This window comes from Dipodomys merriami, unplaced genomic scaffold, assembly GCF_024711535.1.
Source record: "Dipodomys merriami isolate MVZ:Mamm:240054 unplaced genomic scaffold, mDipMer1.0.p SCAF_1, whole genome shotgun sequence".
In the NCBI taxonomy this organism is placed as follows: Eukaryota; Metazoa; Chordata; class Mammalia; order Rodentia; family Heteromyidae; genus Dipodomys; species Dipodomys merriami.
In genome coordinates, this window is record NW_027202270.1 from 49,119,638 (window position 1) to 49,145,775 (window position 26,138).

A 26,138-nucleotide genomic window follows, 5' to 3' on the forward strand; every position below is an offset into this window, starting at 1 on the left:
AAAGAAGCATAACATAATTGTATATGTTGACACGTAAAATAGCTCTGTGGATGCTAAAACCAAGGTGTTGTAGACTCTACAAGAAATGTACTACTGAAACACCTGTTGTTCTTTCGCTAATGAGTATTTATGCCTTTCTTTTAGGTGACACATAAAACTGGTAAATCAGTAAACAAGCACCCTCACCGTCAAAATGTAGGAGAAAAGCCACAGATAATCTTTGCAGACAAAACCTGTCACCGTGTCATTAAACATGCTACCTCCCCAAAGTCTTTTTAACTGATTTGTCATTTGCATCCCTATGCACTTTTGAGATTTAAAAAAAACCCAATCACCGAGTTCATAGAAATGTATAAAGACAATTTTGAGTCCGGATTTGGGGTGGGCCAGTGTCACAGCTGTAGAAGGAAGGCCGAAACAGGAAACTGTAAATATCATAGAGGGAGCGATGTTTAAAATTATCTTAAATACAGTGGCGAAACCCATCATCTTCTTAAGAGTCTTGTGTTCTCACCTTTCCAGAATAGAGGCTCAGCTTTTAAACAAATCGACAGTACAAACAAGCCCTCTCCAGGAAACCGCAGCCTCGTTCCAAACAAGGACAGCGGGGGTTCTCCCTGGGGTGGCAGCTTTTGGGATAGTAATCCAGGAAAGAGGAGGCGCTCCCCAATTTGGGGGTGCACCGTCAAGCACCAGCCCTACTTTGGAAGGGAGAAGCTCCTCCTTTGGACGTGAGGCGCCCCTGCCAGAGCTGGCTCTTACAGAAACGGAAACCACTAGCCTTGCCGGAGTGAGTCAAGTGATGAAATCAAGACTACCAGGGGAGGAAGCCACCAGCCGAACTAGCGACAGAAGCTGCAGAGCCCTGCCGAGGAAACCACACAAGCCGACAGTTGCTGTCCCCACGAAGCGGTCCTGGGGACAGGGCACTCTTTCATTCTGACAAACCCAAGAGAAAGGAAATTAGTGCTAGGGGGGGAAGATCGAGGTCGGTTTCCCCAAGGACCCAGACTGTGTTCCGGGTACTAGGTGGGTGATCACCGCCGCCAGGTCAGGGCGGGCTTCCTCACGCGCACTCGGGCTGGTAGGCAGGAGTCGCGCGGGACCCGGCAGCGCCGCGCACCGCGGAGCGCAGGGCCGCGCGGCCGCAGCGCTCGGCCGGGACGGCGCTCGGCCGGCCCCGTGTGTTGTGTGTGTGCGCGCGCGCGCGCGGGGTCTCCGCGGCTCACCTGGAGCGCTCAGGTAGGACTTGGGCGGGGCCGGAGGCTGGCGCGCAGGCGCGGGACGGGGGCCTCGCCCCTGCCGACGTCGCCGGCAGCAGCTCACCTGGGAGACTCGCAGAGGAAGCGGAGCCTCAGTTCGGCCTCTCCTGGCAACGCAGGAGGCCCAGCGGGAAGGCAGGAGGCGGTGGCGGAGGAGGAGCTCGACTGAGCCCGCAACTGTAGCGACAGCAACCGGAGTCGCCCGCCGCCACCTGCACCTGGCGCCCGGCCCACGTCCAAGCGTCCGGCCGCCCTGCCCTGCCCACCTGCCCGGTAAGTCGACGGGCCAGCGCCGCGGCCGGGGACTCGTCCGAGGGGGCGGCGGGACGGCCGCCGGGCTTCACGTGGTGGGCACCGCGCTGCGGTCCGGCGACCGGTTGGAGAAGGTCTCGAGAGAGGGGGTTTCAGTTGCCCTCGTCGGTGGAGGGCGAAAGGGGCGCCCGGGGCCGGGTGTGGGGGGCAGGAGGTGGGCACACAGGTCTCCCCTCTCTCCGGGGAGGGGGTCCCCTCATGGCTCTGCGGAGTGGCTCCAGACAGAAGATCCGGACTGGGGCCCCAGCGCTGGCGGCCCGGGCACGTCTCGGGGCGCTGGCGGAGGGTGGTGGTGTCGGTGTGGGGCAGCCGGACGGGGCGGCCGGGGTCGGGGCGGGACGGGGCGGCCGGGGTCGGGGCGGGGGGGGGGGCGGCGGCCGCCTTGGCGCTTGGGCTTTGCAGGTGGCTCGTCTCCTCCCTGCCCGGTGCCCGACGGGGGCCAAAGCCGCGACTGGGAAGGGCCAAAAGCTCTGCCAGGCAACTTTCCCAGCCGGACCCCCAGACAGTCCTAGGCTGGAAACCGCGGCGTCCGGAGCCACTGAAATGGTTTCCGACTGGTTTGGAGAGGGGCTCTGTGGTCGGGAGGCGGACACCCCACTTTCTCTCTCTCTTTTGACTCTGGACGCCTTTTTTTTCCGGGTGCACGCCCACCCCTCCCCAGCCACAGCAGCGCCCGCTTTCCAGTTCGATTGGGAAGACTTGGGCTCCTCCTGGCTGGAGGAAGTCCGGCTGCCACGCACCAACCGCGCGGCGCCTCCTTGGACCTGTTGACTTAAGGACCAGTCCACCGCGCCTATGGTTTGCCTGTGGCAGATGACTCAAAGGTTCAAAAGAAAGAAAAAAAATACTTTTTTTTTTTTCAGGATCCTGCCACGTCTGAACCTGGGCGTGCCAGGCCCAAATTCCTCTCCTGCCTAATTAGACTTTTCTAAAGCCTGAGCATTGAGGCTAGAGGATTGGCGCTGGCCTTACACTTCTAGTTCCTTTTTTTTTTTTTTTTTTTTTTTCAAAATCATCAAAGAACTATTTTCTGGTTTGGGAACCCCATCAAGTTACCCGTTGTTCTTTTTTTTTTTTCCTTCTGATTTTTAAAGACATGTTAATGTAACTTAACATGTTAAATCAACATACATTGCTACTGGAGTTACACTACGCCATGAGAGCATTTAAAATCAGATTCGATTGTTGAAAGTCACACAACTGCTACGGTTGAATTTGAAAACTTCTGGCTATGAGGGAGGGGGTATGACATCTGCGCTTTTATTATGTAATTTTTCTTCCAGTTTGTGGCTAACATACATGAGATTCAGTCCTCACCCTACAATTTTCTTTAAATTTAACTTTTGCTATTAATAACAGAAATCTACCACGCATATTAAACACTTTCAGCAGTTTATTTGTACCAAGACTCTTCCTATTGATATTATTTTAAGCAACGTTTTACATCAACATTCTAATAATAAATACGAATTCCACTCCCTGTGTTGAGTTCTCTTTCCTAATTTCTAAAACATATTTTAAATTGTACATTTAACTTAAAATGGCATCAATGGCTTAAGCAATAATATGCTTTTAAGAAAGTGTAACTAAAATTTAAAAAATTCAAAACAGCCACAGTGTAACAGGACATAATTAAATTCAACCAGGACTTTTCTGCTTTTCTCAAAAGAGTCTTACCCAGCCTTACCAGCCCAATTCATCATTAAATGCTGTCTTAAAATTACAGTCAGTGTCGTTCCCGTAATTTTGAATATTAATCTTCATTTGTTATTGGACACGTGTTGTCAGATTATCTTTACCCTTACTTTCAGGGAGAATTGTAAGATGTTCTAATTGACTAATTAGCAATGGGCTTCAATTTCTATCTATAAAATAGGGAGAAACATGATTCCCTGCAGTATGATAATGAGGACTTAAAAAATTAGATTGTCTCCTAACCCCAGCATTTTCTGCTCCCTCCTGCTGTGTATGCCCAGCCAGTCCATCCCAGGTTATAACACAAGGAGGCTGAGAGCGGTCCCCTGCCTTCAGTGCACCCTACAAGTTAGTGTGAAAGATAGCATCATTATTCTAGTGCCTTGTTTCAGGACTCCTGTATCATTATATTTCACCACCCACATTCACACTTATCAAGATGTTTATCTTTATCCTTTCATGTAGCTTGTAAGGCCTTTGTAATTATAGAATGGTCCGTTGTTCTCTGTCCAGCTCTGATTTACCCTAATTCCTACTTGTCCAAGGGATGCCTGGCTCTGTAGAGACGCAACTAGGCCATCATATTCTTCCTGGGATGGTGGATCACATGGATATTTAAGAACCTGCCACATGCCTTAAGATTTTAAATCCTTTATGGGTATTTCAGAGCCACAATTATTTTTTGAGCCAATTGGGGCAGCATTATTTAGTTTTCTCATCTTTTATTATATTGGCTTAAAATATATTTTATGAGGCATTGCCCCAATGTCTCCCGTCCATTTGTAATAGTCTAGATTTTGGGTTTCAAAAAATGTTTTAAAAACTAGGTTTTTCAAAAGAATTTTTACCCTGAAATCCACAGTCAAAAAAAAATGCATTCTATGCCTCAACACTTTGGACTAAAGTGTATGTGTATACATATGAAACAAGTTTCACAAAATAATATTTAACATTAATACATGATGTTTTTTTTAATTGATCTCAATGAATTAGTTTGACTTGATGACAACTCATAAGCTAGATTCTAGAATGTAGAATGGTACCCATTTTTCTATAATTAGCTCATTGCCTCTTCCATATGTGCTTATATACACACAAAAAATAGTTTTTCACAAAATCATATTGGAATCCCAATTAAGCATTTGTTGGAAGGTTTGAGGCTCTAAGAACTTGGTCCTAGATTAAACCTCTAAACATTAGGAACCACATGAAATCTCATTGTACATTATTGTATTTTAAATGGGCTCTCAGCATGCTCTAGTGCATAATGGGACAGAAAAGTCTAGAAATGTTTTGTGAGAGGAATTTTTATGGCAATGAAGGTTTGAAAGAGAGAAATAATTATCACACCCATACCTATTTTTATTCTGTTTTATGGCTGACTTATCATTCTGAGTGAAGACTGAAACAATTTAGAGAATACATAACTTCATTATTTTGTTTATAGTCTATTAAATTTTATATTTTAATCTTTACTGTGAAATATGTAAAAGATATGAATTATAGGGATCATTCCCCTAAAAAAAGCCCTTAGATTAAGAAATGATATTAGATCCCTGAATAACTTGTAGAAATTTAATCTTGGAAGCCCTGATTGGATAATTAAGCTTTCCATAGAAGTTGTAAGTTTCAACCTGCTTTGACATTTGCAGTGGAAGGAATTTTTCTCCTAAAGAAAATATTACATATTTAATATTCCCAACTGATTAATAACTGAATCATCTTCAGATAAATTTAGTCCTCTGAAATGTAGAGCACAAAATTTCTTATCTTTTATGACTGTCTAAAAGCTGAACAAAAATAAAACTGCTATTCTCAATTACCTGTCCAATTGTGCATCTGGTTGGTATCATAATAATTAGTGTTATATAAGTTGAGTAATTTTAACATAATTAATGTACTGCCAATGGCAACATTGAATTCAGATCAGCTCTAGCAATGCAAGAGACAAAAGTGCACTGATATGGCTGGGAAGGTGGCTCAGTGGTAGAGCGCTTTTGCAGGCATGAGGCCCTGGGTTCAATTCCTCAGCACCACATAAGCAAAAAGAAAAAAGCCGGAAATCACGCTGTGGCTCAAGTGGTACAGCACTAGCCTTGAGCTGTAAAGCTGAGGGACAGCGCCCAGGCCCAAAGTTCAGGCCCCACGACCAGACCCCTCCCCCTAAAAAAAAAAGTGCACTAACATATGGTGAAGCAAAGAGAAATAGGACTAAGTTCCAGCTCATTAATGACTATTGACAATTAGATGAAACTTCCTTGAGTCATTCTCTGAATTGGACTTGTGTGTCTGGCATTAGAGCATTTCCCTGAGCATATCTTTTTCCTGTTCTTGTTTCAATTTCAAGCTGTCCACACTAATTTGCTTATCTGTTTGACTGCCTGCTGGGCATCTTTCAGTTGTCATAATCACTGAAGATTAATATGTGTATAAACCAGGACCTTGATTGCCTCACAAACCTCTACTTTCTCTATTATGTCTATAGATATTAGCGCATTTACCATATCTTATCCACAATTCCAAAATCAGCTTCTGAAATCCAAAAACACATGACTCATTTGTTAGGAAAACATGAATGAACTGTCAGGAGGCTATCATATTGATGGCATGTCTCACACTGCAGAAATAGTACTGAGTGTGATTACATAATGCCGCCCCAGGCCCTATGGAGGTAACAGTGTTATATTGGGTATATGAACCATGTCATCTTGGTTAAAATCTAAAATGTTCCGAATTTTTATATAGTCTGCTCCAATAACAGAGGAATAGAACCGCTACCCAGTGTAATGCCAGAAAGTCAGAGGTCATTTTAACAGCCTCCACAATAACTCTGATCTGAACATTTCTGGCCCTACAAAATTCACATGTTGAAATCTAGTGCCCACGGTGTTGGTCCTAAGAGGTGACAGCTTTTGGGAGCTATGTATGAGGTTATCATGAAGCTTCTGCCCTTAGGAAGCCTAAGAGGATTTATTAGGCTTTTTTTTTTTTTTTTTTTTGTCCCTTCTACCACCATTTGTAGGAGGTGCTGGTTCTGAGGAATGGCCTGCACAAGGCATTGAGTCAAACAATGCCTTGACCCAGGACTTCCCAGCCTCCAGACTGTGAACAGTAAGTAATTTCTGTTTATGAATTACTCAGCCCGAAGTGTTTTGGTATAACCAGCCCAAGCAGACTAACATGGCAACTCTCAGAACACTGAATCTGCTTAACATTTTACACCTTTTTCCCCAACCTACCACCACCACCACAAATTCCTCTACCACTTATGCTCCCCTAATTCAAGGTCTAATAAGCCCTTGAGAGCCACCACCATTGCCTTCTATTTGATATTTCATTGATGTCTTGTCTTCCCTAGTTCCATGCAGAACCCCAAAGTGATGACTTTTGTAAGACATCTACACTGGAATTACCCTCCTGTCCGCATAAAATCACTCCTTGCTCACAGTACAGAACCCACAGCCTTTAAAAGTTTTCCACCACTGCCTAATTCTATATTTATAGTTTATAAGCCAAAAATGTATATCCCAACAATGCATTTCATTGCTTTTCCTGTGAGCTTTGCTCTTGCTCTCCTCCCACTGCTGAGAGGGCCTTCCTTTTCTCTTTTTTTCTCCATAGTACTTAAGACTCAATTTCCTTCATGTAGGAAATTGGACCCCCTATGTACCTCCACATTCTCCCCAGATAGGCAAGATATCTTGCGTATGTTTCTGTCAAGCATTTTATATGTGTCATGTAAATATAGTCTGCTTCAGCACCTATCTGGGTATACATGTGCACACACACACACACATATATATATATATATATGTATACATACATACATATTTGATAGATTATTTGCAAGGCATACAATAATTTTCTTCAAGTCTAATGTGGGATAGAAATTAGAAGAGTTACAGAGCACTTGCCTATCATGCAACAAGCCTTGGACTTGATCACCAGAGCCAAAAGTAAATAATGAATAAATAAAAGTTCCACATGAGGGAAAGGGTTTTGGAAATGACCTAAGAAACTTCGTTTTACAGTATTTAAGCCTATTTAATGTGGATTGCTATTGTTTCTACCTCATTGCTTTTGAATCTCATGCTATTTGGAGGCCTTTTGGTTCATTTTCAAGGTCTGGGTCTAGAAGTGACCAAGTTAACTTTGTGATCAAAAGGTCACCCAGCTTTTGTTGCCACCAGTGAGGACACTGAGGAGCTGAAGGAGAGCAATCTTTAGTTATAATTTGATAATAAAACAAATAAAAAAGAAAATAAGGCAAATGGTGTTTTATTTTTTTTTCAAATTTGTGGCCAGTCATTGGCCAAGCTGTTTGAATTTTGCCTCCTAAATAAATCTTTTTGAAATCCATATATTTTCTCTATTGGATTACCTTGATGTATATGTGAGTGTGTGTTACCAGGACTTGAACTCAGGGCGTGCTATTCTCTCTCAGCTTTTCTGTTCTACCCCTTCATTCCAACATTTTGTTGGTTAATTGGAGATGGAGTCTCCTATACTTTTCTGGACAGGCTGATTTTGAGCTGTGAACCTCCTTGTCTCAGCTTCCTGAATAGCTGAGATGATGGATGTGAACCTCCTAGGCCCAACTTTTTGCTTCGACTTTCGTAATGACCTCTATCTATCTGAATTATTTCTGATTTCTTTCTGTGGGCCCCTTGCATTACACCTGGAGTGATTATTTTTCAAAATATTAAAGGTCATGATAATCCTTGCTGAAAGCCTGTCACACCCTTCGGATAAGGCTCACCTCTTCACATGGCCTAAGAGCTTGGCATGAGTCAGCTACCCAAGTAAACCAACCTGATCATTACTGGGTGGTGGCTTTACCAGTCTTTTTAATTTTTATGGCTATGTTCTTCTTGCCTCTAGGTCTTTGCCAAGTGCCATCATTCTCCCTACCTGTAATATGCTCTGCCTTCCCTTTTAGTTCACATTAAACCTTCTGGTCCCAATCTCAGCTACCATATATTTAGTGTTATAATAATTGAAATTCATCATCAGTCTCTCCCCACGGTTTCCAGGCTCAGCCATGGATGTGAGTGAAAATTATAGCCTGAAGATATAAGTACTTATATGCATCACCCTTTAAAATTAAAGTTTCCTTTAAGGGAAGCAGCCTTCAATATATAGATAATAGGTTTTTGTTATTTATATAGGGTTTGGTTATTTGGAGGTATTTTATTGAGTTATAGTACATATTTATTGTCCAAATAAGTATTGGTCGTTATTATTTTACCCTTTTTGCTTTTAGTTCAGTTTAACCAAATTATATTCTTTAAGTAAAAGCTATCCTCTTTTATGTTTGGTGTGTCAGGTGTATTTTGAGCATTTTGCATATGTTAATTCAGACAAGGTACTATTGTTTTTGTTTTAGAGATAAGAAAATTGAGTGATTAAGTAATTTGATTTCATCTGCAAGGTTAATGAAATCACAGAGCCTAGGTTCAAATCCAAGGAAGTCTGATTAATAATACTGTGCTTCTGTCCCACTTACATATAGATAAAATTAAATAGATTTTCAACAACAACGACAATTCATCGCACTTGATCCCTTTCTGTTATCTCCCCAGTATTGCTGGCTACAAGAGACAACTTTAATCTGTTGCTTCTACTGTTTACTTTTTGACATAATATGCTGTACTGCTGTGTCTTAATCTATCAACATTTGGCATGTCTATTGACCTCCCATGATGATAGACCAATATTAATCTCTCTCATACATAGCCCTTTCTTTTTTCAGACTTAACATGCCAATATAATGCTAATATTCTTCTTTTTGCATTGTGGTATTTGCTATGGTTACATAAATATTGTTCATTAAATAGCCAAACAATCACATTATTGTAGACAATATTTATATGTGATTTTAACACTTGTCTTTAGTGGTCTGCAATGCTTGGGTTCAAGTGATCTTCCCAAATAGCTGAGACTGCAGTCATCTATCACCATGCCAGGGTTAGACATTTTTTGATGTTAAAGTTAATAATTCATTCAAGAGAAACAGCTTGCCTGAGAGTATAATATCCATGTTCTCTAACATCTTGTTTTTACCTCCTATAATCTATCAGATGTTTTGGGCTCCAGTTTGGATTGTCGCTCTGCTCCGTGGCTTATGCTGGGGATTTTCCTTTGTTGTTACCTCTGATTGAGTTTCTGTTCTTCCCATTATATGACTTTCTTGTGTTTATTTACTCCTGCATTTGTATGTGATGCATCCTGAGAAATGGCTTATGGAATTATGAAATTTGTGTTATTGAATGTAGGAAAATCTTTATCGATAAACATTTTTTTCTGGTGCATTCTAATAATTATTCTTGGGGCTCACATTCCTGAAAGTGAAGAGGAGTAAATGATGGGTCTTTTCTTTGTGGGTTGAGCCCTGATGCCCAGTTTCACTTCCAGGACAGAGAGTGCTTCATGAGCTAGTCCTTTTCAACAAGTTCAGAATCCTTAATACACGTTATATCCTAGCAACCTCCCCTACTCCAAGTCAATTATGTGCTAAGTTCAGCTAACTCTGCTCACAAATCTCTTTTGTAAGCTTCCATCTCCCTTTTACTTATTTCTTGCCTTCATAGTCTCTGCATTACCTCCAGCCTGCTATCAATCCTTCTCTCCATCCTCTAACTCCCTATTCAGCACAGCTTTCAAGGATTATCATTCTAACTTTTAGTTTTAGTTAGGTCGTCACCTTGCTTAAAATCCATCAAGCCTCTCCCTTTTGCTAGAAGAATTACTTATAACTCCCACAGAATTAGATATCCCTCCCTGCCCTATTTGAAGCTTGGCATTCAGCATATCTCTAATAGGCTTCTATGTATGTGGAAACTGACTGCAGGTTCCTGATGAAAATTGCCCTACTAAAAGTTGGATGTGGAAAAAAACTAAAGGTTCATTTCCATCTTAAACTTATGTAATGAAGGAATAAGCTCTTCATTCCTTAGCCATAAAAAGTGGGTAATGCAGGAATACAGAAGTAGTTGGAGAAGCCAGAGGATATTTAGTGTTTCAAATTAACCATTTTAGATACAGTTGCTGTGTATGACAAAAGTAATTTTATGTTATAACTTATTTGTGATATACTCAGTTTTATTCTTTTACTTCTAAAGAGGTAGTAGAGAAGGTGTAAATATAGGGAAATTTTTACTGTTAAAACTGAAGTCTGTAAGCTTTCTGTTATTTTCTGGTACTGGGATTTTGAACCCAGGATCTTATGCTCTGTTTTGCTCACTTGCTCAGCTGCTACTCTACTACATGATCTATGCCTTCAGCTCAGCTTTTTGCTAGTTATTATGGACATAGAGTCTCTTGAACTTTTCTACTTGGGCTGGCTTCAAACCTTGATCCCTCTGAATTTTAGCCTCCTGAGTAGCTAGGATTACAGACATGAGCCACTGGTGCCTGGCTGCCTTTTAGAATTTCTAGAGTTGGTGTTGGAAACATATACAGCTCATGGGCTATTTCCTAAAACGAAAAAAAAAAAAGTATTAGCATATATTAATTGGACAAAGCTGTTTCATTGTGATATATATGTATGTCCACGTAATGTCCATCCATCAAATTTATCCCTTCTACTACTCTTTCTTATCCACCCTTGCCCATATACCCACACTTTTACAGTTTCAATGGATTTCCTTATGCTGGTTGTTAAAATGGTGGACTGGGGCTTGAACTCAGGGTGTCATTTCTTACTTAGAGCATTAGCACTTTTTCTAATGCCTCTGCTTCTGGCATTTTTATGGTTAACTGAAGATAAGAGTCTTTCACATTTGTCTGCCTGGGCTGGCTTCTAACCTCAGTATTCAGATCAAAACCTCCTGAGTAGCTAGGATTGTAGGCATGAGTCACCAGCACCTGTAAGTGGCTATTTTTATAAACAAAGTTCAATTAGAATACACCTATATTAATTCACTTATATATTATCAGTGTCATATGTAGAATAGCTATAGAATTAAGTCATTACAATAAAAACCATATAGCTAGCATAGGGGAAAAGAATTGCAGATTGCCTCTTTTCTGAGAGTTTGCGGACTTTTTCTACAGGGCAGTTGAAGTGAGGGGTGCAATAGAGTTGTAGATAGGTGAATGAAAACTAATAGTCTCTGAGCAAATAATCTCACTCCTTAGTTTCCTTACTTCCCCATTTGTTAATCTTCTTGGAACCTAGATGAGAGCATGAATGAACTGAAATGGACTTCTACTTATGAATCTGAGTTTATATATTGAGGGTATCTTCATGCCCATCCCCTAACAGCAGTTTGTAAGAAAGGCCCAGCCAACATTCCTTTCTCTAAGGTATTGGAAAATGCATTAGTGAAAGGCACCCTTGCTTCTGTGAAGACGTGTTGTAGGTCATTGAGATTGGCTTCCTGATTTCAGAGGAGATAATGGGATCCCGTAGTAGCAGAGGCCAAGTAGAAGTAAGCACTTAACCACTAAACAAAACATAGGTACTTCCTCCATAATGGAAAGGAGAGACACAGAGCTATCAGAAATCATTGGCCTACAGATGTTTCTGGTATGAGATAATGTCTTTGAGAGACTCTTCTCCTCATGGCACTTAATGAATGATATAGGCAGTACTACAGTATTACTTACTTATATAAGAGCAAAAATTCTAGCTCTATTAGCAAACAAAAAAAAGAAAAAAAGATTTTACTTGTTACAGACAAGTCACAGTCTCACTGAGTTTTCAGACTTGTGTGAGTTTGCAGATCCACAGCACTTCCCCCAAACGAGCCAGCCATTTGCTAGAGACTGCACTTTGCAGAAAAAGAAGTACTCATATGCTTTCCCAGGATTCCCAGATATCACAGTGGCAATTTATAGTGTTCAAGTAATGGAGCTACACTCACTGTGGGCCCAGGTGATCTGCAAATCAACTCTGTATTTATGTCTCCACTTTCTTAATGTACAATTGAAAAGGGTAGACAACTGGAAAAAAAAAATCTCTGCAATGTCTCTCAAGTGAGGATCCTGTGAATGGGAAGGCATTAGGCCCTTTCCTTCCCTCGAAACTGTTAAGTCAGAGGTAATACTGGCAGTCTTTTGAAATAAAGCTTGTTCTATTCATAAGATCCCCATTTAATTCACCTTTTTGACCTGCGCAGAAGTTAGGTACATCTTAGAAAATGACTATGGACTATCATAAACTTAATCATTGAGGGATTTCAAATGTAGTTGCTGTGCTAGAGATAATTGTTTTTTTTTGTTGTTGTTGTTTTGGTCGGTCATGGGGCTTGAACTCTGGGCCTGGGCACTGCCCCTCAGATCTTCTGCTCAAGTTGAGTGCGCTACCACTTGAGCCACAGTGCCACTTCCGGTTTTCTGGTGGTTTATTGGAGATAAGAGTCTCATGGACTTTCCTGCCCTGGCTGGCTTTGAACTGTGATCCTCAGATCGCAGCCTCCTGAGTAGCTTGGATTACAGGTGTGAGCCAGCTAATAATTGTTTTTTAACCAAAGTACACAGCCCCTGGCAGTTGCTATGTAGCTACTTGGCGAATGCCTTTTCCTCTGTGCTAGTTTACAAGTACCACCAAAAGCAGTTTGTTTTATCTCTCGGAGTCCCTGTCTTCCTCATGAGGCATTTTTTGGAGTCATGGTGTCCATGGAAGAATGCAGAACGATCCAATTTGAAATAGTATAAGAGCTAAGTTCTGCCTGTTCATTCAACTTCAGACTTCCCTCCAAATGCCAGAGAGTCCATTCTAGATCTTGAGAGTTTCTTACTTTTAATTTAATGATAACTTTGGAAGAGAAGCTGAATAAAATGCCAAAGCTAATTTTCACTGATATGACATGTCCTTTAAAGTTTAAGAAACAAGTGGTTTTTTTCTTTCTTGATACTGTTTCTAACATATTTATAAGGTGACTGTTTTGTTGCTTTGTATGTCCCTCTCCCACAGTATAATCCCTGTTTTCACTGTATTCGGTGTTGGTATAATTTGGGGAGGGGAAGGGAAAAAAAAGCAAATTGTTGAAATAGGGATACAGGTGGACCCATTGCAACAATGAGATGTACAAAATGCTATGTTGAAAAATGAACTTTACAACTTTGTCTGGGGTGGAGGGAAGACGGGGGGGGGGAGAGGAGGGAGAGTGTAGTCGTGGAGATGGGAGGGCAGGGATGGTAGGGGAAAAACAAAGGAGGAGGCAACAATGCTTGATAAGAAATGTGTTTATTACCTTGCTCATGTCATTATAACCCCTCTGTACGGTATTTTCACAATAAAAAAAAACTTATTTAAAAAAAAGAATCAAGGGCAACAGGCATTTCTCTTCCTTTCTCCTTGCAAATTATTTGGCTATGGTTTGTGATTATGTGAGACTCTTTCACATTATATTTTCTTAAGCATCATGAAAAAATCAGCCTCTCTTTGATTTGAGTTGTCATTAATGTCAGTATTTTTTTTTCTTTTCTGTTCTTTTGTTTGTGGTAGTTCATATTTGGATTTCAACCTAGAGATACTTCAAGTAAAGCTGATGCATTTTCCTTTTGCTATTAGATTTTGTATTTGTGTGTGCAGTTGAAAAGAGTTGATAGGTGACAGTGAATTCAATATTCTTGATTTTCTTACTGAGTAAGTAGGTTTCGTCAGGATTCACAGGTACTAACTACCATGTGAGCATATCTGAGAGAATACTGAACATTCACTGGGCAAAGTTACTTTGTTATCTCACTTTGGTTAGCTGGAGTCTACAAGTTAAGGGCAAACTACCTAAAAAGGTCACTACATATGGATGGTTGGCAATGCATATTAGTACATCTTTGCTTCCTAGGAATCCCTCCTTTTTATAACCCACTGAATAAAGTTCTTTGACTCTCCAGTTATCACATTAAGATACTCTTTTATAAAACTTGAAATATATGTTAAAATGTATTTTATGCATATCATATACTATGTATTACCAGAGATAACAAAAATATTATTTTACTGGAGAGAAATCCTTAATGTTTTGTAATCCCAATAGATTGTAGCTAATTATAACAATTATTTTCTTCCAGAATTATAATTTCCTTGAAGGAAGCAAGAGTTAAGTGTAAGACTGCATTGTTGATGCCTTCTATTCAGTTGTTGGTTAAATGAATGTATTTTACAGTGCCTGCAGAAAAGAATAGCTACTAATACCATTTATCATTTCTATTTGTAGGTATTGCTATTTAAAGAAAACTTCTTGCCAGCCAATCTATGATAAAATATATAAATAACAGAGGAAATCATAACTGTTATTTATCAAATAACAAGGATTTAATGTCAGAATGGCTCACCTAAGGCGATTAGTAAAATTGCATATTAAAAGACATTACCATAAAAAGTTCTGGAGGCTTGGTGCAGTAATTTTCTTCTTTATAATAGTCTTAATTTTAATGCAAAGAGAAGTAAGTGTACAATATTCCCAGGAGGAATCAAAGATGGAAAGAAACATAAAAAACAAAAACAAGATGTTTGACTTAATGCTAGAAGCTGTAAACAATATTAAAGATGCCATGCCAAAAATGCAAATAGGAGCACCTGTCAGGCAAAACATTGATGTCGGCGAGAGACCCTGTCTGCAAGGATATTACACAGCAGCAGAATTGAAACCAGCTCTTGACCGCCCACCTCAGGATCCTAATGCCCCTGGTGCTTCTGGCAAACCATACAAGACAACTAATTTAAGTGCTGAAGAGCAAAAGGAGAAAGAACGCGGGGAAAGAAAACACTGCTTTAATGCTTTTGCAAGTGATAGGATTTCTTTACACCGAGATCTTGGACCTGACACTCGACCTCCTGAGTATGTTGAAGAATATTCCTTGTTTACGGTTTATCAGTAGGATTTTTTCAGGGAAGAGTCATTAATTAAGCAAATGGCTTGTTCTTTAGCCACTCGAAGGCAACACACACACACACACACACACACACACACACACACACACACACACACACACACACACACACACACACACACACACACACACACACACACACACACACACACACACACACACACACACACACACACACACACACACACACACACACACACACACACACACACACCCTTCAGCAATACTGTTCAGTCTGTAATCTGTCCTGTTTACTTCCTATATTTTGAGGCTAAATGCCCATATCTCTGCTTGGAGAAGCAGTACAGACATTTAAAGTTATCTGAATTTCTAGATGTGGTGTGTACACACAAGAAAATCCTTTATTCATAAATGCTATAATTTCCTCATCTATTTAGGAGGAAATACTAGACAGTCTTTATGGAAAATGTAGGAGGTGGAAGTTATTTTTATTCCTTTGTATTGCTATATAATAGAAATGTTAAAAAAAAAGTGACAAGACTTTGGAACTACTAGGTAATTTATGGGTTTATAAACTACTTCACAGACTTTGTGATTTTGTCAATGCATAATTATCTTTCAGAATGCCCTATGTTCTGTAACCTTTCTTTTAAGGGGGAATATTGTTGGAATGTTGACATTAGTGTTTCCACTATTACTCCCCAGAGTTTTGCTGATCAAATTCTCATGTCTATAGAATTGGCTTCCTTTAGCTATCAAGAGGCTAATATTCCTTATTTTTGAGTCACTTTCTTTCACGTTTGTATCAAATCTACAATATTTGATTAATTCTTTCCTTCGGGTTTGCTGATACCTTTTCTGTGTCTTTAATCATTTTGTTATCTGTAAAGTATTGTTTAAATGCTGCATTTGAATTGCAAAGGGTAAAATTAATTCTAGCACACTCTAGCCATCAGGATAGGCACACAGTAAGCAAGCAATGCCAAAACATTTATCTGATTACAGCTGATTAATTTGGTTGTGAACCTGCAAATAAGAATTTTTGTGAACTGATTTACTGCTTTACTCAGGGTTTCCTTGATTTATGATTGTGAATACCTGCTTCAGTATGTAGTCAGTGTGGAAGTTGTATAGATTAAAATTCTGTAACTTTAATCTCTGTGCTCCAAGATTAAAATTATTCATCATTATTAAGTGAATGTATAATAAAAGCAAATGATTGAATATATATATTAACCTTTCAGCTAAAATAATGTATATATAATATATAATATATATTCTAGTTGTTTTATCAGGGCACAGTATAATTTCTTTATTACCTCAATAGATTCAAATGCAATGCTGCATATAACTAATTCACCAGCAGTCATCATTTTTATTCTTTGAAGTAACAATTTCTTTCAGCTCATAATGAGCTGTAATATTTTTCAGTATTGTAAATTATTAAGTGAAGATCAGCTAAGTATATTAACAACATTTTTGGTCACAACATTTTTTGGCTACAGTTACAGCTAAGTGTATTAACAACATTTTCTGTTTAGAATTAAAATTGTATGTATTTACTTATTTCTAAGTAGTGTTTGTGAAGACTGTATTGAAGGATTGTTTTTTATTTTGAGTATAACCTATATCAACAACAGTTTCTGAAAAATTGCTAGTCTGTTCCCATGTTTATTAGACACAAGGATCTAGTTTCTATAGAGACAAGTGACCATGTGACTGATGGTTTGAGCAAGCGTCTGCATTTCAAATTTTGTGAATGGTTTGATTAGAAATCACCAGTCACTGTAGCAAATTATTTTAATTGCACTGCTTTGGGTGACATAAAATGATTTTATAACATAACTTCAACAAGTTCATGGTTTCAAGATGGAGTTTATGAAATCATAGTGTGAAATTTTGTCCCTTTAACCCTCACTTTGTCAGGATTAATTAGTAACTAGTATCACTAGATCAGTGAAGCAAATAAAGCCTAGCTTAAATAGAGGGATATCCTTGCACAATGCACGTGATAACATTTTATTAATGTTATTAGTGTTATTTCTGCATTAAAATTTTTTTCTAACTCTTGTCTAGTATTGCATTAATTACATTGAAAATTAGTTAATTTTTATTTAAATATCAAAATTCTCTTCCCTAAGAGGTAAGACAGAAGTCTTACCACAGTGGCGGTGGTATTTCTCCTCTCCCTACTCTTCTATCATTTCTCTCCCTCTTTGCTGCTGAATCCACTTTTTCCTCCTTTTTTTTTTAAAGAAGGAATTACACTATTGAGTTTTTCAGCAGTTTTTATATATAGTTTATGTTGATTTATAAACCTTTCTATATTGGAAATATGAACTTATATTTATATTTCTTTTTTGTTAATGATTCAAGGGTATAGATAAACATCTTGTGTTTGAGCTTTAGTTTTACCTTAGTAGTTTCTCTAAAATTCAATTTAGAATAAACAATTTGCTTTTACTCTAAAAAATGAGGAAGAATGTAATGACTTGCTTCTGACCATGCATTGATACTGTGCTTTGAAATTATAAAGACCAGAGAGCAAAATCACTTTCACTAGACTCACCCTTCTCTCTGCTCCCTCCATGATATTGACACATTATTTTCATCCTTAAGCCCCAAATTCCTTTTTAATTACTATAAATATTCCTCCCTAAAGACCCTCTCTTAGTAAAGGATACCAATATTTCCATTAAAATATTGTTATAAAAATAATTAATGAGAGAATGTGCGATCCTTTCTAGCATGGCTTTCCCAGGTCCCCACCGTCACACTGCGGGCTACCATCTTTCAGTCCCCTGTCCACTGGTCTGTTGATCCTGGAAAGCAACTCAAGTGTGTTGGACTTTTATCTCTATGGGTGAATGATTTACTTCCCTATCCTTGCATTTGTGAAACAATGTTTCATTGTTCACACACTATTTATAGTGTGGGAGGATCTGACTTGATGGGGAAAAAACTCATAGTTTGTTAGTCAAAATTGTATAGCCATTTATGGTATGCAAGTGACTTTGAAGATATAGATATACAGTTGTTTTATTTGTCTATCTTTTCCATAGACCACATTTTTTTTTGTCCAAGTGTTTCAGATTTCTCTCTTAATCATACCTCAATCCAGCAGGCTACTCTGATTCTACTGAGCCAGATAGTTTTCTTAGAAGAAGACATTGTTGTAACAATGACTTCAAAATCAGATAACAAATGAGTCTAGCTAATGCATGCACATACCACTAATCAGCTAAGAATTATCTCCCTGTGTCCCATTTGCCTTGTTATATCTGGTGACAGATACACAGGACTTTTAACATGGACTTCAATCTATATTTTAAACTTGTAAATATTTCTTGTTAAATAGAATTTTTAAAAAAATACTAGGTCTTAATAAGACAGTAGAATACATTATTGAACAAAACATCTTAAACATACATAAAACTGATAAATATTTGCCAGATGATAGCATAATAATTTAAATTATGTTAAGCATCCCATTTGATTCTTTATCTAGATTAAATGTCTAAATAATATTAGGTAATAGGAAATGTAAATACTTAGAAAGGTATTTAAAGTAATTTCTTTGAAAGTAATTAACAGTATAATTTAAATTGCAAATAAAGCAAGAAAAAAGAATATTTTGTATTCTAGCAGTGACCAAGATTTTCCATTCTTACATGTTGACTGACAGAGGTGACTTTTTTTCGTTTTAAATGTTATTTGTTTCTGAAATCACACTGTTGAAGAAACTTACACTAACGTATTGTAATCCATACCAGTGGGCATAGTCTCTAGGTGAACAATCTTGTAAAAACTTACTCTGATGTATTTATGCTTATACACCATTAAGAGTATCTCATGTAGAAAGAAACCTATTTATTGTAATTTTTGGAGATAAAGATAAACCATGAAAATTTTAGCAATGGCATACTGTGCAATAAAATAAGAAAAGTGATAACTCTTCTGCTTTTTTGGCCTTTCCTAGATGTATTGAGCAAAAATTTAAGCGCTGCCCTCCCCTGCCTACCACCAGTGTCATAATCGTTTTTCACAATGAAGCATGGTCCACCCTGCTTAGAACTGTTCACAGCGTACTCTATTCTTCACCTGCAATACTGCTGAAGGAAATCATTTTGGTGGATGATGCTAGTGTAGATGGTAAGAAAGCACATGCCTTGTCAGATTTTGAATAGTTTGGATGCAACTGGGGAGGATGCAACTTGAGGAGGATGTGGAGGCAGGATGATCATCAAATGGGAGTATCGCCTCAGCTACATAGCAAGATGCTGTATTGCTAGAAATAGTATGGTTGATATATAATGAGTGAAAGTAAAATCCAAAGATATCCATATGCAAATATTTTGTACCATAAAAAGCTATGAAATGCCATTGCTTATAACTCTGCAGTTCTCACTTCTTATTCTGAGATACAGTGGTTAACAGCCTGGCTTCTAGCCTGGAGACAAACTGCCTTAGCTTGAATCCTGGTCAAGAATTTGGTCAAGTTGTTCTTTTTTTTAAATTTATTTTTATTGTAAAGATACTGTACAGAGGGGTTACAGTTACATGAGCAAGGTAATGAGTCCATTTCCTACTGAGCATTGTTACACCCTCCTTTGTTTTTCCCCTATCATCCCTTTCCTCTCCTGGTCAAGTTCTTTTGCCTCTTTGTCTTGTAAGCTGTATTGGTAAAATGGAGGATAATTTTACATTTAATCAAATCTATTTTAAGATATATCATTATTTTATCAATCACTATAATTAAGAACATCCCGCAAGCAATTAAACCAGTGTGTCATTGATTATTAAAAAACATCCAATTGTGTAGCTCAGAATTGAGCAAATATTGAAATAGTACACAACTCGCAGGGTGGCTTAGAACAACCAATGACCTAAGATAAATGACATCAATTTCTTACTAAATCATGTAGATAACTAGTGAAGATCAGAAAAGAATCCCTATGTTGTTTTATTTTGACTTTGATTTTTTTTTCTTTTTATTGCCATGTAAGGATTGAGCCCAGGGCCTTGTGCATGCTAGGCAAGCATCATATCACTATTGTATTAATGTACCATGATGGACAGAAAAATATTGTACTAATATTTTTTAAACATTCCAGCATTGTTTTCAAAATTAGCAGAATTCCTTAATGCATTTAAACGTAAAAGTCTATATCAGATACCAAGTTGTACCTTTTAAACTTGAATCATAAGGCTACTCTACAAGTACTCTAATTTTCTAAATTACAGGTACCAAACAGATGACCTTCAATCATTACAGAATATATTCCCAAATGAATGAACGCAAAATTGGAACCAGATTCCCCAAAGCCCGATCACAGCCCCAGCACTGATTAGCTATCACTTCATAAATAAAATGGAAAGAACATCTTTTGACCAAATCCAAAGCAATATTTGTTGTTGTATACAGTATTCCCTTATGTATATGAGCAAAGAGGAATCATGCCTGTTAGGTGATCATCCATCCATTGTAGGATGTATCTAGATTCTAGACACAGTAATAATGTAAAATGAAGATTTTAACCTGATATATGTGATATTGGTACATGAGAGTAAAAATATTTCCATGGTTTCACAGATATTCTGAGTAAAGTGAACAATGGGTTCTCAAAATCAAGGAACATTCAGGTAGAATAAAGTTGCTTAACTCCATAGATTTTTGACCTGAATATAAAGGGAGAAAATTTTATAACTTAAGTCTTCTGGATTCAGGTCATATGTGATAAGCAGATAGCCCTAGAGGACCTCTCTAATTCTATCACTGGGGATGCTGGACTACCTCAAAAAGAAAAGGTCACAGACTGTAGATCCCTGATTTACATCTGTAATACACCTATGCAGGGTATTTCCATTTAATTGTAATTAGCTAATTTACTGTTAATGTGCCCCAGTTTGTTCTTATTCTTTCTATCTAGTTGGACGCACTTGGATTTTAAGGGATGTCTGGCTAAGTTCTACACTCCACTATGTGTTTTACCTTAACAACAACAACAAACCACTGTACCTCACAGATCTTTTCTTCTCCTTTCATTTTGAATGCTTTCTCTCAGAAGATTTTTTATGTGGTTTGGTCTTCCAAGTAGGAAAGATAATAGGGGAGATAATAGGGACATGGTAAATGTATTCCCAGATGGCCTTCAGTTGATGATGCGATTTTTATTTATAAGAACACAGACAAAATTAAAGAACTAAAGGAAGCGGGTGCCAGTGACTCATACTTGTAATCATAGATACTCAGGAGGCTGAGATCTGAGTATTGCAGTTTGAAAACAGCTTGGACAGGAAAGACAGTGACTTTTTCTTTCTTTACAAAAGTTTTATCAAGACAAACATAGATACTTTGGGCATATATGTACAATACACATGAAATTTATATGTGGTCATATATAGATTATGACATTTTAAAAGTTTGGTTGTTGGTTTTTTTTCAATATTTTTGTCGGTGAAACTTAATGTGTGCATTGGTCCTAGGGCTTGAAGTCTGGGCCTGAGCACTTACCCTGAGCTGATACTGCCCAAGGCTAGTGTTCTACCACTTGAGCAGCAGCCTTTTTTGGTTAATTGGAGAAAAGAGTCACATGGACTTTCCTGCCCAGGCTGGCTTTGAACCATGATCCTCAGTCTAAGCCTCTTGAGTAGCTAGAATTACAGGCACCATCCACCAGTGCTGGGCAAAAAGTGAAAGTGGAGCTGTGTCTCAAGTGGTAGACTACTAGCCTTCAGCTCAAGGACAGCATTCTAGAACCACCAGTGGATACACCACACACACACACACACACACACACACACACACACACACACACACACACACACACACACACACACACACACACACACACACACACACACACACACACACACACACACACACACACACACACACACACACACACACACACACACACATCAATGAAAATCAGAATGGAAAGAGGTACTTATTCACATATTCACAATCTTCCTGTTTAACCACTTTTATTTTGTTCATTTCCTTCCATAACCACTGTTCAAATATGTTTAATTATGTCAAAGACATCCCATTTTAAGTGCTGACCTTTACACATCTTACTGTTATTAGTCCATGTATTATACTTTCAAAGACAGACAGACAGTTACAAAGAGAGAGGAAGCTGGGAGGGAGAGTATGTGTGTGAGTGTGTGTTAGTATCAGGGCTTGAACTCTGGGCTTGGGCACTGTCCCTTTAGAATTTTTTGCTCAAGCTAGTGCTCTTATCACTTGAGCCAAAGCTCCACTTCTGGCTTTTCCGTGGTTAATTGAGGATAAGAGTCTCTTGGACTTTTCTGTAGTGGTTGACCTCAAATCTTGCTCCTCAGATCTCAGATTCCTAAGTACCTAGGATTATAGAAGTGAGCCACTGGCACCCGCTCAAAGCATTATTTTTAATGGTGGATTAGACACATTTTACTTAAACATTTATCTTGTACTTAAATCACATTATACTTTCAATAGCAAAAGAGCATTAGAACTTCTCTAAGGATATGAGTATTTTCTTCTAACTCTTTACATCACTTGACAGTAAACTTAGAGCCTTTAGTTTTCTTTTGTGACAGATTCTCACATTTTAGCCCAAGCTGGCCTTTGACTGGTTCTCCTCCAGTCTCAAATGTCCACATTTTGGGATTGCCTGGCCATTGGAGCTGTTTTCTTAGTGAAAGCCGTCCTTTCATACTGTTGTAACCTACTGAATTGAATCAATTGAAGAGCTATCCAGGGAGTAGCCACAGTGCTCTTTGCTATAAAGGAAACTGTGAGGTAGATGTAATCCCCAACTCCAATCTGTTTAGGGATAATGCAGCTTAAATAGGTAGTCATATTGCTACAAAACGGTTACAACCTGGTGTTAGTATTCTTGCACAACAGTATGTTTTACTATCTCCATCTTACAGATAAGAAGAGCAGCACAGGTAAGCACCTGGCTGAAGTAACACTAACAATAATGTTGCATCAATGGAGCCCTGTATATCCCATCTCCTGTGGCTTTGTGTGCTTCCAAAAGAACAGTGGAAATGGAAACAAATTTGGAGGGAAGACAAGAATGTGTAGCCTATATCAAACATCTTATGTAAAACATGTTTTAATAAATTAAAGCAATGAGAAGTTGTATTGACAGGACTCAAAGTAACTTCATTTTTTAAAAAATCCAGTAAGACTTTTGAAACTTTACATCTTAAAGCAGAAGATTTTACGATTATCTATTGAATGATAATATTGCATGTCTTTAAGAGAATCATTTCTGAATGTACTTAGAAGAGTCTGAAAAGTTAAGAGTACTTCTCAGAGACAATAGTTTTCAGACAGATTTATTTTTCAGTACAGTTTGTTCCTGGCACCTTATCTCCTCTATGAGTGCTTTAAATAATTAATTCTTCAGTGTGAATTACTGGTGAACAAATCAAAACAAACAAACCCACCCACACAATGCCAGACAGAGCCACAACTCAGCTCCTCTTGGTTCTGAAATGTGATAGAAGCAATCTACTGCAGGGCCTTACTAATTTTCTCCATATTTCCAAATTTACTTGAGGCTCTGGGCCCAAGAAAGTCACTTAAATTTCACCTATATACTCAGCAAGAATTGGAGAATTCAACAGTGAGTGTGGATGATGGTACACATCTGTAATCCCAGCACTCAGCATGTTACAGCAGTAGGATGGCAAGTTGTCAAAGCCAGCCTGGTATACTTCATGGTAACCAGGATAGCCAGGGCTACACAGCAAGACCATGTTTGTTTAAAACAGAAAAAAGCAAGACATAGACTTAAGAAATTGTTTTAAAATATGAATAGAACCTTATTTGATAAACGGATTTTTCTTTTTATTTCCACCTCAATTTTTGTTTATTATGCAGCTAATCCAAATTAGAATGTTGTATATATGAAAGCATATACCCATTGCTACGGTTTTAGTTATTTTAACCTCCTGATTCACATGCTTTCTTTTGCTTCCATATTTTTAGTGGACATAGTCTGTCTGTAGACTCCAAAGGATTAAGCAATTTTCTGTTAACATTGTAACAATGGACCCAAAGTGCTTTCTTTGCACCTCTCCTACTTGCCTTTTTCTTGACATTTTGGTCTTAAGTTATTTTGACCACTACTTAAATATCAGACAATCCTTTTGATGATAATTGGCATTTTGTCATTAAGATATCTATCTTAAATACCATCTTGAAAATTGTTGAATAGCTATGTGGGCCAAATTCCATTTCTTTTACTCCCATAGTACACAGACCTGACAAGATACTTTCTTAACTCCTGGGTTCCTCTCTACTTCAATCTCTCACCCCCAAACACATATGTTTATTGACAGGAAGCATCTAAGATTAGTGTGTGTTATAATGTTTATGTGTTGTAGCAATTACAACTTGGATATGTAGCTCTTTTCCCAATAATGATTTAAAATAAGCATTTTCATATCACTGTGGGAAAATATGTTAACCACTGAACACTTTGGAGGGGTCACACATTGTATGGTTTCATTGACTCCTATGAATCAAGATAAGTTTAGGAAGAGTTAATCCTGATTTTCTTTCCTTACAGAGTACTTACATGAAAAACTTGAGGAATATATAAAACAATTTGCCATAGTCAAAATAGTCAGACAAAAAGAAAGGAAAGGTCTGATCACTGCACGGTTGCTAGGAGCAGCGGTAGCAACAGCTGAAACGCTCACATTCTTAGATGCCCACTGTAAGTACGCAACAGTAAGTAGTCTAATGTTCCCTCCCTACCCCTTTAATTTAAAATTGATCCATAGTCCATTTTAAAGGAAAAAACATCACCTGAATTTTAGAATTGCTTCACTTCTTCTTGGAGCAGAGTTTATCTTCATAGAAAATTTTTTCCTAACTCTGCTTAATCTTGCTTTATCTTTTATTGTTATTATTTTAAATAGTTGTACAAAGGAGTTACCATTCAACAAAGCAGTTTATCAGTACAATACTTCTTGATCAGTGCATCCCCTTTGAACATTCTTGCTTTAGTTTTTGAAACTACACTTGTCACAAGGAACCTTGAGGAAATCCTCCCTTTTCAAGTTCCATTGTACAACATTGCAACTGTGGTTAATAATTTATAACACGCTTAAAAATTGCTAAGAGTAGATTTTAAATGTTCGCACACATATGAAATGATATATATAGGAATTAATTTAATTGTGGGAAATCATTTCAGATGCATACATCTATCAGAACATTACAATGTATAGCATAATGATATATAGAGAGATTTTTGTCTACCATAACTCAATAACGTTAAAAAAAATCACAGCTATATATCCATTCAACAGAAAACAAGTTAATTACCATTTTTCTGAGATCTGCTAGCTACCCAAGTAACTAAAAAGAGCTCTCAGTGCGCTAATGTTTATATGCACATATATTTTTTTCAGTGAATTAATGCAATTCTGGTTTTCACAGGCGAGTGTTTCTATGGTTGGTTAGAACCTTTGCTGGCCAGAATAGCTGAGAACTACACAGCTGTTGTAAGTCCAGATATTGCATCCATAGATCTGAACACATTTGAATTCAACAAGCCTTCTCCATATGGAAGTAACCACAATCGTGGGAACTTTGACTGGAGCCTTTCTTTTGGCTGGGAAGCGCTTCCTGATCACGAGAAGCACAGAAGGAAAGATGAAACCTATCCAATCAAGTAAGACAAATGGCTCTTAGTCTTAATTCATACCACAACATTGTGTGCTGAATATGTGCGTGCTTTTTTTTTTTTTTTGCATTTTGTTTTTGCAGTGGTTCTCTCTTATGTAATTCTTACAGTGAAAACAAGGAGAGCAAATACATATCCTAAAAAGAAAGAATAGGAAAGTAATTAGGCACCTGCATATGCTATGGTAGGCTATAGAGTAAAATTAGGTGGGTTCGTACATCTTCTTAAATCATTATTTAAGAATCCTAAGGCATGGTTAAAAATAATCTGAAAGAGGACACATAACTTATTTATTTACCCCCCAAAGCTTGGCTTCAAAGATGACATTTTAAAGGTTTTTAACTTAATCTTTAAAAATTTTAAGTTATGG

General features: G+C 38.3%; 1 protein-coding gene across 2 annotated transcripts in view; it reads left to right on the plus strand.

The window, feature by feature from the left end:
* Positions 1-1,314: 1,314 nt before the first annotated feature.
* The window catches only part of Galnt3 (polypeptide N-acetylgalactosaminyltransferase 3), a 37,687-nt gene continuing 12,863 nt past the window's right edge, over positions 1,315-26,138 (plus strand). Inside the window, exons 1-6 of one of the 2 annotated variants that reach the window (XM_070021722.1) lie at positions 1,315-1,535; positions 6,292-6,380; positions 14,435-15,058; positions 19,051-19,223; positions 24,644-24,793; positions 25,522-25,756. In XM_070021722.1, coding sequence (XP_069877823.1) covers positions 14,544-15,058; positions 19,051-19,223; positions 24,644-24,793; positions 25,522-25,756 — 1,073 coding nt within the window. In that variant the 5' untranslated portion in view covers positions 1,315-1,535; positions 6,292-6,380; positions 14,435-14,543. The remainder of the gene's footprint in view (positions 1,536-6,291; positions 6,381-14,434; positions 15,059-19,050; positions 19,224-24,643; positions 24,794-25,521; positions 25,757-26,138) is intronic. The other variant, XM_070021712.1, reaches the window with a different exon arrangement.